The sequence below is a fragment of the Oncorhynchus clarkii genome, chromosome 16 (genome assembly GCF_045791955.1).
Source record: "Oncorhynchus clarkii lewisi isolate Uvic-CL-2024 chromosome 16, UVic_Ocla_1.0, whole genome shotgun sequence".
NCBI classification, from domain to species: domain Eukaryota; kingdom Metazoa; phylum Chordata; class Actinopteri; order Salmoniformes; family Salmonidae; genus Oncorhynchus; species Oncorhynchus clarkii.
This window is the reverse complement of record NC_092162.1, coordinates 62,721,658-62,741,347: the sequence shown is the minus strand read 5'-3', so window position 1 is coordinate 62,741,347 and position 19,690 is coordinate 62,721,658. Positions and strand designations below refer to the sequence as shown.

The following is a 19,690-nucleotide window of genomic DNA, read 5'->3' as shown; positions in this document are numbered from 1 at the left end:
TTTTTTAAATTATATTTTTCCGCCCTCGTGCGGCAATTTTGCAAACACAGAAAGGTGTCTATCTAATGACATAGTAGTAGACTGACAAGCAACTGAAAGAGACTGCAACGTAACTAGGGTCTGCGCATGTGCAACTGCATGTGACCAACGCCATCGTGGAATAGTAACTGCACCACGAGGAAAGGCACAGGCTAAATTAGCTACAAGCTAACAGTTCAGGGGCTACCTAAAATTACTTTAAATGTCCATAAACACAGCTATTAACTTACCAGACAATATAATAAAATATGACAACCTAACAATATGAAAAACAAACAAATAGAATAATATGAATTTACTATCTTAAACAAGGCATGTGGTACACAGCATTATGAGCTAACATAACTTGCTAGCACCTAGGCTAGCTGGCTAGAAATAGCATGACGCACATGGAAAAGGAATGACTCTATAAACATAACAAACATGGTAAATATCTCGACTGTCGAAGCAACACCCAACTAAATACGCAAAGACATGTCAGACAGTATTAACACTTACTTCAACTTCTTAGGGATGGGGACAGTATTTTCACGTCCGGATGAAAAGCGTGCCCAATGTAAAACTGCCTGTTACTCAGGCCCAGAAGCTAGGATATGCATATAATTGGTAGATTTAGATAGGAAACACTCTAAAGTTTCTAAAACGGTTAAAAAAATGTCTGTGCGTATAACCAAACTGATTTGGCAGGCGAAACCCAGAGGACAAACCATCCAGGGGAAATAAATATTGAGGTCATAGTATTTCCCAATGATTTTCTATGGGAAGCCCTATTTAATAGGAACCTGGTTGCAGTTCCTATGGCTAGATGTCAACAGTCTTTAGAAATTGGTTGATGTTTTTCTTTTGAGAAATGAAGAATTATGGCTTTTCTTTGTAAGTGTCACTCCATGTTCACTGTGTTTTTTTCCGGTATTGGAAAACAGTTTATCCCGTCTTAAATTGTATCGATTATTTACATTTTAGGATACATGAGGTTGGATTAGGAACATTGTTGGAAATGTTTGGACCAAGTTTACAGGTAACTTATTAGATACTTTGTAGTCATGTTGGGCGAATTGGAACCGGTGTATTTCTGAATCAAACGCGCCAAATAAATGGACATTTTGGGGATATAAAGAAGGATATTGTCGAACAAAAGGACCATTTGTGATGTTTCTGGGACATTTTGGAGTGCCAACAGAAGAAGATCTTCAAAGGTAAGGCATGAATTATATCGTTATTTCTGACTTTTGTGTTGCCACCTGCCTGAATGAAAATGATTGTTATGCATTTGTATGGTGGGGTGCTGTCCTCAGATAATCACATGATTTGCTTTTGCCATAAAGTCTTTTTGAAATCTGACACTGCGGCTGGATTAACAAGAAATTAAGCTTTATTTTGATGTATTACACATATATTTTTGTGAATCTTGAATATTGATATTTCTGTAGTTTGAATTTGGCGCGCTGCAATTTCACTGGATGTTGTCAAATCGATCTCGCTAAAAAGATTGTCGCGCGAAGGGATCACTAACAGGTTTTAAGCACAGGTCACAAACAGATTGATTAGAAAGAGTCCAACAAGCCCATTCTCTTCTGACCACGATCTCACTCTGAAGACAGGTGCGGGATTCAGTGAGGTGCACAGGGATTGGCAAACTGTGATTGGTTGATACAAGTGGGGTGACTTGTAGGTTCCACTAATGAGAAAGTAAGGGGTGTTGGGCAAGTACCTTAAACGTATAGTTCAGGGGTGCCGAAAGTGCATAATAAGGGCTGGGCTTTTTATCACTGCATCAGAATCGAAATCACACACTCCCTGAGGAAATCAGATGCATGTTTAAATACCAAGGAGACTGCAGGGGTCATGGTGTTTATACATTAGGCTGTTTCTGAATTGGGAATCAGTCTGTTTATGCTAGCTGTAACCTGGGAATCAGCGATTCACCTATACATATGCAATGAGTAATATATTTAGTCACTAGTCATCTTAATTTGCATAAAGGTCATTAGGACTCCGTCTAATTCTCCAACGGCACATTCTCTCATGTATGTCTTCACGTTCGCTCAACTTTCTGTTCTTTTGAGGTAAAATTAGCTAGCTAGTTAACACTTAGTCAAAAATTGCAAATCTACCATCTGTGATTGCACCAGACTGCTGGTCACGGACAGAAGAGATGGACTTCAGCCATTAATAGCCAGGTAACCTTAAATTAATATTAGCTAGCTACAGTAGCTAGATAATATAAAACGTTAGCTAGCTAGATCTGCCTGCCAGGCATTGACATTAAATGGAAATCAAGATAGCTAGCTAACGTTAATTGTCCATTATATAGCTAGTTATAGAATCTAGAAAAACGTTAACCAGCTAGCTACAGTAGCTATATTGATGTCTGTAAGAAGAAGAACCCTTATTTTAGCTAGTTTGTAGTTAAAACTGCATCACCTGTCAATGATCGATTGTCATCATAGGTCAGAGGCGCTGAGCGTTGGCACAGATTAGACAAGTAAACACTTAAAGGGTTTTTAGCTACACAAAAAGAAAATGCACTGGACCAATCGGGTCTGCTGTCTATTTTTTAGGCTAGAGACCATGTTGCTGAGCCTTCGGTGGGCAAGCGGTCATTTGATTGATGAAGAGATGGTCAGCTGTTGCAGAGTTCCTGCAAGACATAAAGGACATCCAACAACGGGAACCTTAACAAGATGGCAAGTTGTTACATTGTATACTTTTTTGAATGGCATGCGTGGCAAAGACTGAGATTGTTTAATTTTACTTGTCCTGTGTCAAGTCTGCGCCTTTATCTAGCAAAGTCAATCATGAAAAACATTTTGGTTGGCCTATCACCACCTCAGCTCCTTCAACCACCACCACCACCTCAGCTCCTTCAACCACCATCACCTTTCAAGCCACCACCTCAGCTCCTTCAACCACCACCACCACCATCTCAGCTCCTTCAACCACCACCACCATCTCAGCTCTTTCAACCACCATCTCAGCTCCTTCAACCACCACCACCTCAGTTCTTCAACCACCACTTCAGGAAACAGCAGAGGGAACACCCCCCTATCCACATCGATGGAACAGTAGTGGAGAGGGTAGCAAGTTTTAAGTTCCTCGGCATACACATCACAGACAAACTGAATTGGTCCACTCACACAGACAGCATCGTGAAGAAGGCGCAGCAGCGCCTCTTCAACCTCAGGAGGCTGAAGAAATTCGGCTTGTCACCAAAAGCACTCACAAACTTCTACAGATGCACAATCGAGAGCATCCTGGCGGGCTGTATCACCGCCTGGTATGGCAACTGCACCGCCCTCAACCGTAAGGCTCTCCAGAGGGTAGTGAGGTCTGCACAACGCATCACCGGGGGCAAACTACCTGCCCTCCAGGACACCTACACCACCCGATGTCACAGGAAGGCCATAAAGATCATCAAGGACATCAACCACCCGAGCCACTGCCTGTTCACCCCGCTATCATCCAGAAGGCGAGGTCAGTACAGGTGCATCAAAGCTGGGACCGAGAGACTGAAAAACAGCTTCTATCTCAAGGCCATCAGACTGTTAAACAGCCACCACTAACACTGAGTGGCTGCTGCCAACACACTGACACTGACTCAACTCCAGCCACTTTAATAATGGGAATTGATGGGAAATGATGTAAATATATCACTAGCCACTTTAAACAATGCTACCTTATATAAATGTTACTTACCCTACATTATTCATCTCATATGCATACGTATATACTGTACTCTATATCATCGATGGTATCCTTATGTAATACATGTATCACTAGCCACTTTATACTATACTATGCCACTTTGTTTACATACTCATCTCATTTGTACATACTGTACCCGATACCATCTACTGTATCTTGCCTATGCTTGCCACGTACCATCACTCATTCATATATCCTTATGTACATATTCTTTATCCCCTTACACTGTGTACAAGACAGTAGTTTTGGAATTGTTAGTTAGATTACTTGTTATTACTGCATTGTCGGAACTAGAAGCACAAGCATTTCGCTACACTCGCATTAACATCTGCTAACCATGTGTATGTGACAAATAAAATTTGATTTGATTTGATTTGACCACCACCACATCAGCTCCTTCAACCACCACCACCACCTCAGCTCCTTCAACCACCACCACCACCTCAGCTCCTTCAACCACCACCACCACCTCAGCTTAGTCAACCACCACCACCTCAGCTTAGTCAACCACCACCACCTCAGCTTAGTCAACCACCACCACCTCAGCTCCTTCAACCACCACCACCTCAGCTCCTTCAACCACCACCACCACCTCAGCTCCTTCAACCACCACCACCACCTCAGCTCCTTCAACCACCACCACCTCAGCTCCTTCAACCACCACCACCTCAGCTCCTTCAACCACCACCACCTCAGCTCCTTCAACCACCACCACCTCAGCTCCTTCAACCACCACCACCACCTCAGCTCCTTCAACCACCATCACCTTTCAAGCCACCACCTCAGCTCCTTCAACCACCACCACCACCATCTCAGCTCCTTCAACCACCACCACCATCTCAGCTCTTTCAACCACCATCTCAGCTCCTTCAACCACCACCACCTCAGTTCTTCAACCACCACCACCACATCAGCTCCTTCAACCACCACCACCACCTCAGCTCCTTCAACCACCACCTCAGCTTAGTCAACCACCACCACCTCAGCTTAGTCAACCACCACCACCTCAGCTTAGTCAACCACCACCACCTCAGCTTAGTCAACCACCACCACCTCATCTCCTTCAACCACCACCACCTCAGCTCCTTCAACCACCACCACCTCAGCTTCTTCAACCACCACCACAGCCCCTTCAACCACCACCTCAGCTCCTTCAACCACCACCACCACCTCAGCTCCTCCAACCACCACCAACACCTCAGCTTCTTCAACCACCACCTCAGCTCTTCCAACTGCCACCACCACCTCAGCTCCTTCCATCACCACCACCACCTCAGCTCCTTCCATCACCACCACCTCAGCTCCTTCCATCACCACCACCTCAGCTCCTTCCATCACCACCACCTCAGCTCCTTCCATCACCACCACCTCAGCTCCTTCCATCACCACCACCTCAGCTCCTTCCATCACCACCACCTCAGCTCCTTCTATCACCACCACCTCAGCTCCTTCTATCACCACCACCTCAGCTCCTTCAAATCACCACCACCTCAGCTAAAAAATAAATTAAAATGCCATAAACTTTCAAACTCTCATTCAGGGCTCGTTCCACAAGGTTTATAATCACAATTATCAACTGGGTGGTTCGAACACGGCTGACAGCCATGTTATATCAGTATGATAAAAATGTATTTGTACTGCCGGACTAATTACGTTGGTAACCAGTTTACAATAGCAGTAAGCCACCTCGGGGGTTTGTGATGTGTGGCCAATAAACCACGGCTAAGGGCTGTGTTCAGGCACTCCGCGTTGCGTTGTGGATAAGAACAGCCCATAGCCCTGGGATATTGGCCATTTACCACACCCCCTCGGGCCTTAGTGCCTAATTTTTTTATAAAATGTTTTATTTAACCTTTATTTAACCAGGTAGGCTAGTTGAGAACAAGTTCTCATTTACAACTGTGACCTGGCCAAGATAAAGCCAAGCAGTTTGACACAAACAACAACACAGAGTTACACATGGAGTAAACAAACATACAGTCAATAATACAGTAGAAACAAAGTCTATATACATTGTGTGCAAATTAGGTAAGATAAGGGAAGGCAATAAATAGGCCATGGTGGCAAAGTAATTACAATATAGCAATTAAACACTGGAGTGAATGTGCAAGTAGAGATACTGGGGTGCAAAGGAGCAAGATAAATAAATAAATACAGTATGAGGATAAGGTAGTTTGATGGGCTATTTACAGATGGGCTATGTACAGGTGCAGTGATCTGTGAGCTGGTGCTTAAAGTTAGTGAGGGAGATAATGAGTCTCCAGCTTCAGTGATTTTTGCAGTTCGTTCCAGTCGTTGGCAGCAGAGAACTGGAAGGAAAGGCAGGGCTTTACCTAGCAAAGACTTGTATATGACCTGGAGCCAGTGGGTTTGGCGACGAGTATGAAGCGAGGGCCAGCCAACGAGAGCATACAGGTCGCAGTAGTGGGTAGTACTGTATATAGGGCTTTGGTGACAAAACGGATGGCACTGTGATAGACTGCATCCAATTTGTTGAGGATCAGTAGGATAGTCAGTTTTACGAGGGTATGTTTGGCAGAATGAGTGAAGGATGCTTTGTTGCGAATAGGCCGATTCTAGATTTAATTTTGGATTGGAGATGCTTAATGTGAGTATGGAAGGAAAGTTTACAGTCTAACCAGACACCTAGGTACAGTTGAAGTCAGAAGTTTATATACACTTAGGTTGGACCTCAGAAAAACATTTCTAGACCTCCACAAGTCTGGTTCATCCTTGGGAGCAATTTCCAAATGTCTGAAGGTACCACGTTCATCTGTACAAACAATAGTATGCAAGTATAAATAGCATGGGACCACGCAGCCGCCATACCGCACAGGAAGGAGACGCGTTCTGTCTCCTAGAGATTAATGTATTTTGGTGCGAAAAGTGCAAATCAATCCCAGAACAACAGCAAAGGACCTTGTGAAGATGCTGGAGGAAAAAGGGACAAAAGTATCAATATCCACAGTAAAACGAGTCCTATATCGACTTAACCTGAAAGGCCACTCAGCAAGGAAGAAGCCACTGCTCCAAAACCGCCATAAAAAAAGCCAAACTACAGTTCACAACTGCACATGGGAAAAGAAATTGTACTTTTTTGAGAAATGTAATCTGGTCTGATGAAAGAAAAATAGGACTGTTTGGCCATAATGACCATCGTTATGTTGCAAGGAAAAAGGGGGAGGCTTGCAAGCCCAAGAACACCATCTCAACCGTAAAGCACGGGGGTGGCAGCATCATGTTGTGGGGGTGCTTTCCTGCAGGAGGGACTGGTGCACTTCACAAAATAGATGGCATCATTGGCAAGGAAAATTATGTGGATATACTGAAGCAACATCTCAAGACATCAGTCAGGAAGTTAAAGCTTGGTCTCAAATGGGTCTTCCAAATGGACAATGACCCCAAGCATACTTCCAAAGTTGTGGCAAAATGGTTTAAGGACAACAAAGTCAAGGTATTTGAGTGGCCATCACAAAGCCCTGACCTCAATCAGGCATGTGTGAGCAAGGAGGCCTACAAACTTAACTCAGTTACACCAGCTCCTTCAGGAGGAATGGGCCACAATTCACACAACTTATTCTGGGAAGCTTCTGGAAGGCTACCAGAAACGTTTGACCCAAGTTAAACAGTTTAAATGCAATGCTACCAAATACTAATTTTGTGTATTTTAACTTCTGACTCGCTGGGAATGTGATGAAATTAATAAAAGCTGAAATAAATCTTCTCTCTACTATTATTCTAACATTTCACATTATTGAAATGAAGTGTTGATCCTAACTGACCTAAAACAGTGAATTTTTACTAGGAGTAAATGTCAGGAATTGTGAAAAACTGAGTTTAAATGTATCTGGCTAAGGTGTATGTAAACTTCCAACTTCAACTGTATTTGTAGTTGTCTACATATTCTGAGTCAGAACCGAGTAGTGATGCTGGACGGGCGGGCAGGTGCAGGCAGCGATCGGTTGAAGAGCATGCATTTAATTTTACTTGCATTTAAGAGCAGTTGGAGCAGTTGGTTTCATTGAAGCTCGTCTGGAGGTTAGTTAACCTCCAGTTAGATCCAAGGGGTGGGTCTAATTCTGAATGCTAATTGGTTAAAACCGCATTCCAGCTGGCGTCTTTTCCACAAGTTACCTACCACCTGCTAAATCTAGGATGTTAATGTCTATTTACTCTGTCTCATCTGACTGCGCAATCCACTGTCTCGTCAAGTTATGAACTTGATCTCCACTACTGAAAGCACCTAGACATTGTCTCACATCTCTTTTGGACTAACATTTTGTTTTCAACATCGGAGATTTGTATAAAACTTGCTGTCTGTCTCCGACGTTTGCAACATTGTTGAAATATTCAAATTCGATCTCCAGCTGTGCCATTGTAATGAACGTGCGGCGGTTGGGACGAAGCAGGCAGGCAGTGTTTCTCAGCCAGTCGAAATCATGAATCAGCTGGCATCATTTTTTAGGATATATAGGAACATGTCAATTCAAAGAGCCTGCTTTAGAGCCTGCTTGTGACCATAGGATTAAAGCTTGCACAACACACCCCATGACTAAGACACAAGACCGCTGTTGCACAAAACATGGTTCCCCATTGTCACAAGGATACTAACCGCACAAACAGTTATAGAGCGCCAAACTAATCCGCCTGACTCAAGTCATTGCACGTACCCCTGTCAAAACAGGAAACAGCCTAGCCCCAGACAGTAACTGCCAGCTTCAGTTCCCCCTATCTCACGACTCCTTGACACACAGACATTTCATCGCACAAACACTCACACTTCACTCCCCTCTCTACTGGTCGGGTGCCAAGAGCAGAGGACTCTGCTGTGCACCAATGGGGCACCTGCCCTGGCTAGAGCAGGTCCGCCTCCAACTCTTCAGGACCATTCAGAAGACGAGACGACAAGACTCCACCTACATTATTCCATGCATAAAATCTGCTGCAACCTCTGTCTAGGGGGCTTTTCAGCTGACTCCTTACTGAGTCATATGACTAGGTCCGTGCACGCTTTACTGCCGGACAAGATATCTTTGACTCAATAAACTGCCTTTTTGTTACAACTGAAATCCACTCTGTCCAGCGTCCATGATTTGGTCTCACTCTCCAGTATTATGAACACCAACAACAGCTAGTTTGCAGTCTTTCCTACCTCAGTTTGAAGTGATTGTGTTAGCTTTGTTGTTGGCTAGCTCCTATAAACAAGTGTCCTGACGAGTGAGCACATTTTCTATGCCATGCGAAATCTCGCCTCATTAGCTCATTGTTATGGATGTTTCCAAATAAACTCAGCAAAAAAATATACGTCCTCTCACTGTCAACATCATTTACTTTCAACAAACTTAACATGTGTAAATCTTTGTATGAACATAAGATTCAACAACTGAGACATAAACTGAACAAGTTCCACAGGCATGTGACTAACAGAAATGGAAATGGAATAAGGGTCAAAATCAAAAGTAACAGTCAGTATCTGGTGTGGCCACCCACTGCATTAAGTACTGCAGTGCATCTCCTCCTCATGGACTGCACCAGATTTGCCAATTCTTGCTATGAGATGTTACCCCACTCTTCCACCAAGGCACCTGCAAGTCCCCGGACATTTCTGGTGGGAACGTGCCCTAGCCCTCACCCAGACCTGCTCAATGGTATTGAGATCCGGGCTCTTCACTGGCCATGGCAGAACACTGACATTCCTGTTTTGCAGGAAATAACGCACAGAACGAGCAGTATGGCTGGTGGCATTGTCATGCTGGAGGGTCATGTCAGGATGAGCCTGCAGGAAGGATACCACATGAGGGATGAGGATGTCTTTCCTGTAACGCACAGCGTTGAGATTGCCTGCAGTCCAATGATGCTGTGACACACCGCCCCAGACCATGACGGACCCTCCACCTCCAAATCGATCCCGCTCCAGAGTGCATGCCTCGGTGTAACGCTCATTCCTTCAACGATAAACGCGAATCCGACCATCACCCCTGGGGAGACAAAACTGTGACTCATCAGTGAAGAGCACTTTTTGCCAGTCCTGTCTGGTACAGCGACGGTGGGTTTGTGCCCATAGGCGACGTTGTTGCCAGTTATGTCTGGTGAGGACCTGCCTTTACAACAGGCCTACAAGCCCTCAGTCCAGCCTCTCTCAGCCTATTGCGGACAGTCTGAGCACAGATGGAGGGATTGTGCGTCCCTGGTGTAACTCGGGCAGTTGTTGTTTGCCATCCTGTACCTGTCCCGCAGATGTGATGTTCGGATGTACCGATTCTGTGCAGGTGTTGCTACATGTGGTCTGCCACTGCGAGGGCGATCAGCTGTCCGTCCAGTCTCCCTGTAGCCCTGTCTTAGGCGTCTCACAGTACGGACATTGCAATTTATTGCCGTGGCCTCATCTGCAGTCCTCATGCCTCCTTGCAGCATGCCTAAGGCACGTTCACACAGATGAGCAGGGACTCTGGGCATCTTTCTTTTGGTGTATTTCAGAGTCAGTAGAAAGGCCTCTTTAGTGTCCTAAGTTTTCATAACTGTGACCTTAATTGCCTACCGTCTGTAAGCTGTTCGTGTCTTAACGACCATTCCACAGGTGCATGTTCATTAATTGTTTATGGTTCATTGAACAGCATGGGAAACAGTGTTTAAACCCTTTACAATGAAGATCTGTGAAGTTATTTGGATTTTTACGAATTGTCTTTGAAAGACAGGGTCCTGAAAAAGGGATGTTTATTTTTTGGCTGAGTTTACATGTACCTAGAAAACACCATAAACAAATGCAAATGCAGCTACTGTTGTTATTTTGTCTGCACTGTTTGGTGTGAGTGTAAAAGCCGTAGTTAGCTAGCTAGCACGCAAGGGATACGAACGCTGCCAGCCAGTATGGCAATGCAACATTTAGAAGGAATGACTGGGTCTGATCCATAGATACAGAACAAAGACTGAACGACTGGGTAGCGTCTTTAGCAACCCAAACGATAGAACGAACCAGCAGCCGGCTTGGGTAGCCCTAGATTTGTGTCAGGACTATATCTTGTGGAAGGATGAAATGGTATGAATAAATTCATCAACTTCGTCTCAGGCCTACCAACACTCCAATATATCCGTTAAACACCGGGTTCTCGGGCCTACCAACACTCCAATATATCCTTTAAACACCGGGTTCTCAGGCCTACCAACACTCCAATATATCCTTAAAACACCGGGTTCTCAGGCCTACCAACACTTCAATATATCCTTTAAACACCGGGTTCTCGGGCATTATCACTTAATTGGCCAATCCTTGCATATCATTTCCATATTGTTATTTGACGCGACAAATACTGTTATTTGACGTGTATCTTTTTTGACACGCAAAGACCCAAATGGCGTTCCATAGTATGTCAGGGAACAATTGTTCTTGTAAAAACATTAGGATTAGTTTTGACCATTTTGATTGACTTTACTTCATAGCACCATGCCAACCAGATACTTTTATGGGTAGGTAAAGTGAACATTTCTGGAAATGTGTCTTCATCTGATGTTATGTTATATCCCTCTGCTGATGGCATGACAACCTGGTTGCAAAACAGAACATTTGATAATTATTTCCATCTAAAGATAGTATCTGACTTGCAAATGATTTTGATTGGGCCTAATATTATGATGATACTGTTTTGACAACCTGTAAGCACCTATAATAGTCCGTTGTGGAAAAAGTACCCACTTGTCATACTAGAGTAAAAGTAAAGATGCCTTCATAGAAAGTTACTCAAGTAAAGGTGAGTCACCCAGTAAAATATTACTTCAGTAAAAGTCAAAGTATTTGGTTTTAAATATACTTAAGTATCAAAAGTAAATGTAATTGCAAAAATATACTTATGTATCAAAAGTACAATTATAAATAATTTCAAATTACTTTTATTAGGCAATTCAAACAGCACAATTGTCTTGTTTTTTAAATTAAATGATAGTCAAGGGCACACTCCAACACTCAGACAATTTACAAATGAAGCATTTGTGTTTAGTGAGTCTGCCACGTCAGAAGCCGTAGGGATGACCAGGGATGTTCTCATGATAAGTGTGTGAATTTAACAATTTTCCTGTCCTGTTAAGCATTCAAAATGTAACAAGTACTTTTGAGTGTCAGGGAAAATTAAATGGAGTAAAAAGTACATTATTATCTTTAGGAATGTAATGGAGTAAAAGTAAAAGTTGTAAAAAAAAATGTAATAGTAAAGTACAGATACCCCCAAAATGACTTAAGTAGCACTTTAAAGTGTATTTACTTAAGTACTTTACACCACTAATAGTTTTCCACTGAGCCAGTTTCTCTATAGTGATAGGTGTACAGTATGAGGGGAGATGCAGCAGGTAGCTTGCATACCTTCCAAGCCTCTGATAATAGTTCAGCTAATCCTCAGGCACGTGTGGGCAGAGGAGATATGGAGAGAGGCGGTCTGTGTGTTTGTGTGTCAAGGCAAAAGAATGCCTCTTCTAAGAACTAGAGGATACTAAATGAGAGCAGGAACGGCATGCAGGCTTAACTCCGTCCGCCTGACTCGTGCTGGAGCCAGGTAGAACACACACACTTCCCCAATTATGATATAAATCAACTGTAATATATTTTTATAAACACACATGTAGAGATGTAGGGTCTTAATTTGATCAGGAAAAATAGATGAGCTTCATGATTTACATAAATGCACTGAAAACCCACACTAACACACATTTATAGTATCGCACTTCTCATGTACCCTACTTTTGGCCAGCTAACAGCCTAACCACTTCTCATGTACCCTACTTTTGGCCAGCTAACAGCCTAACCACTTCTCATGTACCCTACTTTTGGCCAGCTAATAGCCTAACCACTTCTCATGTACCCTACTTTTGGCCAGCTAATAGCCTAACCACTTCTCATGTACCCTACTTTTGGCCAGCTAACAGCCTAACCACTGATCATGTACCCTACTTTTGGCCAGCTAATAGCCTAACCACTTCTCATGTACCCTACTTTTGGCCAGCTAATAGCCTAACCACTTCTCATGTACCCTACTTTTTCTCAGCTAACAGCCTAACCACTTCTCATGTACCCTACTTTTGGCCAGCTAACAGCCTAACCACTTCTCATGTACCCTACTTTTGTCCAGCTAATAGCCTAACCACTGATCATGTACCCTACTTTTAACCAGCTAACAGCCTAACCACTGATCATGTACCCTACTTTTGGCCAGCTAACAGCCTAACCACTTCTCGTGTACCCTGCTTTTGTCCAGCTAACAGCCTAACCACTTCTCATGTACCCTACTTTTGGCCAGCTAACAGCCTAACCACTTCTCATGTACCCTACTTTTGTCCAGCCAACAGCCTAACCACTTCTCATGTACCCTACTTTTGGCCAGCTAACAGCCTAACCACTTCTCATGTACCCTACTTTTGGCCAGCTAACAGCCTAACCACTGATCAAGCAACATTATGGACTAAATGTTAAAATCCTGTTACAGCGGGAATATTTTGCTACGACAATACAGTTCCAATTAAGATCCTACATTAAGATCCTACATTAAGATCCTACATTTTGCTGCGAAGAGACAGAATCAATAGATCATTTATTCTGGTATTGCCCCTGTGTAGCTTGTTTCTGGTCACAGGTTCAGGAATGGTTAAAAAAATCCCAACATTCACTTAAAATTAACCTTACAATTTTATTTATCTATTTAACCTTTATTTATACCAGGTTTTTCTCATTGAGATAACGTCTTTTATTCAAGAGAGACCTGGTCCAATAGCAGCAGGGGAACAACGTTTCAGACAAAACAACTTACATACACTAACACAACATTATACAAAACTATAAACAAACAACAAACGAACACTACAAATACCAGTGTTGGGCGATTTGGAAAGCCATAGTCAGTCAATAAATAACTTTTTCTAAAAGTATTATCTCACAATCTGTTGATAATTTACGATTTGAAAGGTAAAACATTTTTGTAAAACATCACCGTACAATTGAAAAATATATGGCACATGGAAACCAAATGAGGGTTGTCTATGGTGATAGGTGGGATGGGCTGAGAGTGACTGAGGGGCGGGATTAAAGAGCTTATGTTTGGTCATGTATTTCTGTTATGTGACTGCTTTATATAAAAGTACCATGAATGTAAAATGTACGTTTGTAAATGTAGCAAAAAATCTGTAAAAAAACGAAAATATTTGTCCTCCGTGGATTGGTTAACAAAAATAATTTAAAAAGATCCTACATCTGAACAGTACATACACACACAACAGAAGGTGCATGAGGAGGTAATTGTGTGTAAGGTCAAGGGTAATTTGGATCTAGGATAGGCAATAGGTCTTTCTATTGTTAGTGCCACTAGGGAGCGTGTGTTAATATTCACTCAAGATCGCAATGACGATCCTGGTCCTCAGGCTACAGTCTGGCACCCCTGGGCCCTCACCCTTCTGAGGGCCTGTCCTGATACATGAGTGTTTGTTGGATGCTGTTCTTGGCCCTCTCCTCTATCCTCTGGCTTGCGTTGGCCAAACCTGACCACACGTCTATTTCTGGCCCTTTGAAAATAACTGAATGGAGTGTTGTGGTGGGTTGTTGTGTTCTACCACAAGGTTAATACAGGGAAAGCACAGTCACCGGGATGGAATTTGTAACGTGCGTGTGTGTCTGTGTTACTTTATCACAGACTAATTAGCCCATTACATTATCATTATGTGTGTTTCGACTCCACGTAATAGCAGACAGCAGTCTGGCCTGGGGTCTACAGTACAATATGTCCCTGATATCTCATGACATTAAGTATCAATTCAGTATATCGTGTCACTTCAGTCACTGGTGCTCAGCTGTCAAACTATTTTATAGAAATATTAAAATTAGATTTCTTTGTTCAATAGCTAACCTAAAATGCTTCTCTCTCCCTCTTTCTCTCTCCTCTCCTCTCTCTCTCTCTGTCTCTCTGTCTGTAGCTGGCTGACTTTGGCCTGTCCAACCGCTTTAAGAAGGACAATTTGCTCCAGACGTACTGTGGGAGTCCTCTATACGCCTCCCCAGAGATAGTCAAGGGACTGCCCTATCATGGCCCAGAGGTGAGAGGACAACACACACACACACACACACACACACACACACACACACACACACACACTTACACCGTTTCCCTGTGTTTCTCCTGGGTCTGTGTCAGGTGGACTGCTGGGCAATGGGAGTCTTGCTGTATGCGCTGGTGTACGGCAGTATGCCGTTTGACGGGGCCAGCTACAGAGCGCTCACAGAGCAGATCAGCCAGGGACGCTACCGCAGACCAAACCCTCCCTCAGGTAAGCCTACAGTCTCACAAGGAACTGTAAACCTGTTAGTCCATGACTGTCCTGTAAACCATCGTATTGTACTGAGCCCTGCCTGTGTCTGTCCCCTCCACACAGACGCCTGTGCCCTGATTGACTGGCTGCTGACGGTGCGTGTAGAGGAGAGGGCCACAGTGGAGGACATAGCCAACCACTGGTGGGTCAACTGGGGCTATGAGGACAGTGTATGTGACTGCCCCTCATCCCCCCACCAGGACTGCCCCTCCCCGCTGCTCGCACGCTACATCGACTGGCAGAACCGGGTTGCCACGGCAACCAGTTGCCCGAGCTCTGACCCTTCCGCTCACCCTCACCCGTTCTACTTCAGCTTCCCCCTGAAGGGTGATCGCGGGGGAGGGGGGAGGTCGAGGGGGGAGAGGTCAAGTTTAAGGAAGTCGCGTAAGGTGAACACTATTCCCCAGACTGCACTGGGAGCATGTAGTCCAGTTTGTACGACAACTGCCATCAACACCACCACTGCCGCCTCCATTTCCTCTTCCTCCATAGGCCAGGTCGAGAGGAAGAAACCAAAGGGGATTCTGAAACCCCAGCGGAGCTTTGATTCAACCTTCCTGCCCCCTCCTAGAATGATGGGGGAGAACTCCTCCGCCAAGCCCTGCAACCTGCCTCCCCAGCCCCACAGAGCTCACACACACACTCACTCACACAGTGATGGTCTGTCCACAAGCCTGCCTGCCCCCTCTATGTTCTCCCATTCCTCCTCCAAGATGCCCAAGAAGGGGATCCTAAAGAACCTGTATGGTGGTGAGTCAGGGTACTGCTCATCCCCAGAGAGAGGTATGTCTGGAGCGGGCACAGGAGTAGGAGGTAGAGGGGTTGATGGAGATATGTGCTGCTCTTACGATCCCCACTCCCGCTCACCCAGCTCAGAGCACAGTCCAACAATGCGGACAGAAGCAGTGAGAAGGAGGAAAGGCATTCTAAAGCGCAATGGCAAGTTCTCACACAGCCTGGACCTCCCTGATGCCCTTCATCCCTCCTTATCCTCAGCTCTGGCCCATTTCCCTGAGGCGCTGCACCAGCTCCATCAGGCCTCCGGGGGCAGCAGACCCCCCAGCGTGGTGAGTGAGGACAGCCTCCTCTCCTCCGATTCTTTTGACCTGCTGGACCTCAGCGCCCAATCACGCCGCAGGATCTTCTCCCGGGGCACCCAATGCAGTGCTTGCAGCTCAGAAGAGGAACTTGAGGACCCGGTAGCAAGGGCGGCAGACGGGATTGGATTAGGAAGAGGGCGGGGCAGAGAGGAGGAAGATGAGATGTCATTGGAGGAGAGACAGGAGATGCTAAGATAAGATAAAGGTTGTGTTCCCCTGCTCAACCAATGGTTGCATGCCACATCATCGACTGTCCCGTCGGGCACCAGATTGCTATAACATATGATGTGGGTAGCTGATACATAAAATACCTATCCAGGTGTTGTAAGATCTGGCATGAGTCATTAACGCCTGGGTAGAGCAATGTGCCCACAATATGATAAGCCCAAGAGATGACTGGACGCTTGTAATATCAGTTACTGGTGCTGTCTGATAGGCCCAAATTACTGACAGACTTTGTCTTTGCTAACCAAATGACAAATAACAATAAAGAATTCAGCGGAAGCACCTAGACAACCTGCAGTGATCGTATGTTGAAGGAAGGTCATCAAGAAATTGTTCATTTCATCAAGATCAGTTACTGATTGGAATGGATTGAGACTGCTGTCCTAGTGATGGGATAAAACACCTTTGGATTCTTTAACTGTGTGAATGAAGCCATCGCTGACTTTGAGGACTCCTATGTGAACTAACAAAACACTGTACAGGAGACCACATGGCATTCCCAATCTGGCCCTCATACCATCATGGCCATCAAATCATCCCCTACTTCCAGTTGGATCATTCATCCCCTCTCCTCTCCCCTGTAACTATTCCCCAGGTCGTTGTTGTAAATGAGAATGTGTTTTCAGTCAACTTACCTGGTAAGATAAGGGTAAAAAATAAAATGTCTATGGAATCCTGTGGACACGAAGCTAATGTGCAATGTTAAGACATAGTTAAAATTGTTCCTTTAATTCAAGCATGCTGTTTGCAGCATCAGACTTGAGTTGTTTGATTCCTGCATGGGCCAAATATACTGTATAATATACCCATTTTATGTGTTAATTCTAAGTCCCTTTGGTTAAAACAATGATCTAAATGTCTGTACAGTGTATGTCTTTGACTGGGGTGAAACCAAATGGTGTCAACGTGGATGTGTTATCTCTGTGCCACAAGACATGTAATATTACTCTTATTTCATCTGATTTCACCGACAGCATGAGCCTTCAGATATATATATGATCTCTGAGGTCACAAGAGGCTGCCTGATGGCATTTTACCATGGAATGTGATCTTATGGTCAAACAGACTGGAAGATTGAATGAGACTGAGGATTTTAAATCTGGGATCTGTGCGCTGGAAAAGTGTAAGGGTATGTGATTACATTTGACTGGGAGGCAAGGAGGTAGTTACATAAAGTATTATTGCTTTGGTTTTTGGATTGGTTCAACCGTTTTGGTACTGTGAAAGAAAAAATAAAATACAAGGAATGATGAAAATGAATACTTTTTTTCTGGAAATAGGCCTAATGTTTTCTGCTGTCTCACTTCCTTCAGAATGAGCAACGACCAAAAAGCACATTCATTTATCATAAATTGCAGGAAGTGTTTGAGGTATTAATAACTTGACTGATGTGTCCCTGGCACTTTCACAGATGTCTGGAGGTCTAGAAATAAGATGCTGAGAAAACATTGTGAGCCAATGGAGATGACAGATTAAACACGCATATACTGGATACAAAAATAGGAGCTTTTTAAAATACAATCATGATAGTGATTAGAAAACGCCTGTCTAATACCGAACAGAACATCCATTTTTAGACACTTCTCTGGTCTCTGCAGTGGAGAGGCCTTTTCCCTGGGTTGACCATAAGTAGAGGAACATTAGGGAGAACAGAGCGTTGTGTTTATAATGTGCCACTAGTGGTTGTTTTTGATCGATAGCAGAAACCCCATTCTGTCCCTCTACACAAAGACATATTTACTCTAAAGTCCATTTCCATGTTCTGTTAATTTGCTATGATTAGAAACCATCTGAAGTAGTGCACTCTACTGACTGGAGTCACAAACACAAAATGACTGATGCCTTACCTCTCTGTTGCAAATGCTGTCCATACCACAATCCCCTCTATGGAGCGAATCTAGGTCATAGTCCAGCCAAACCCTCACCATGTCACCTCATGCCATCAGAACGACTGACCCAAAGGCAGCCATTTTAATCTCAGGTTGACTCGTGTGTTTTTGTTATCCGCATCAGAAAAGGATGGTGTTGCTTAAATGGCTAATCCTATTCTTTTCAGGGAGACTTGATGATGTCATGGCTCAGGCAACACTAAACTAACATTTACCCAAGAATGGGGGTAAGAATAACATTCAGCTAAGCAACACAGAACATCTGAATAATGGATTGTATGCAGTGAGAGTAATTTGTCCCTCTCTTTAGTATCATCGTCAAGAATCTTTTCCATTAACTTTGGAGCAGTGTGTTTATCTACTTGATACGTACAGTGCCTTGCAAAAGTATTCACCCCCTTGGTGTTTTTCCTCTTTTGTTGCATTACAACCTGTGATTTAAACTGATTTTTATTTGGATTTCATGTAATGGACATACACAAAATAGTGTATGAAAAAAAATAACTTGTTTTAAAAAATTGTAAAAAATAAAAATAAAATAAAACTTGAAAAGTGGTGCATGCATATGTACTCACCCCCTCTGCTATGATGCCCCTAAATAAGATCTGGTGCAACCAATTACCTTCAGAAGTCACATAATTATTTAAATAAAGTCCACCTGTGTGCAATCTCAGTATCACATGATCTGTCTAATGATCTCAGTGTATATATACATCCACAGGTACACCTCCAATTGACTCAAATGATGTCAATTAGCCTATCAGAAGCTTCTAAAGCCATGACATAATTTTCTGGAATTTTCCAAGCTGTTTAAAGGCACAGTCATCTTACTGTATGTAAACTTCTGACCCACGGGAATTGTGATACAGTGAATTATAAGTGAAATAATCTGTCTGTAAACAATTGTTGGAAAAATTACTTGTGTCATGCACAAAGTAGATGTCCTAACCGACTTGCCAAAACTATAGTTTAACAAGAAATGTGTGGAGTGGTTGAAAAAACGAGTTTTAATGACTCCAACCTAAGTGTATGTAAACTTCTGACTTCAACTGTATATATATATATTTATATATATCGCCCAATGAAATGCTTTCTTGCAAGTTCCGTCATGACAATGCAACAACAATAAGAAATAATCAAATATAAGAATAGGAACATAAAGTAAATGACAGTAGAATAGAATAAACATTTTATCATAAGTATAGTATAATACAGGAAGGTATAGTTTATAATCTAATTGTTACACATATTGGGAAAGGGGGGGATGGGGTCAGGTGTTTAAATTGAGCAGTATAACAAGAGTCTGGTAGGAGCAAATGTGATGTGTGTGAAGCATACGTGTGTGTGTGTGGGGGGGGGGGGGGGGGGGGTGATGAATCAGAGCTGGTGATCAGT

At 43.5% G+C, this 19,690-nt stretch overlaps 1 protein-coding gene across 1 annotated transcript in view; it reads left to right on the top strand.

Annotated features, from left to right (window-relative positions):
* Window positions 1-18,962, top strand: part of LOC139368881 (NUAK family SNF1-like kinase 1) — a 49,426-nt gene extending 30,464 nt beyond the window's left edge. The window contains exons 5-7 of the mRNA XM_071108341.1: window positions 14,689-14,808; window positions 14,907-15,039; window positions 15,145-18,962. Of these exons, the coding sequence (XP_070964442.1) occupies window positions 14,689-14,808; window positions 14,907-15,039; window positions 15,145-16,379 (1,488 nt within the window). The 3' untranslated portion in view covers window positions 16,380-18,962. The remainder of the gene's footprint in view (window positions 1-14,688; window positions 14,809-14,906; window positions 15,040-15,144) is intronic.
* Window positions 18,963-19,690: the final 728 nt, after the last annotated feature.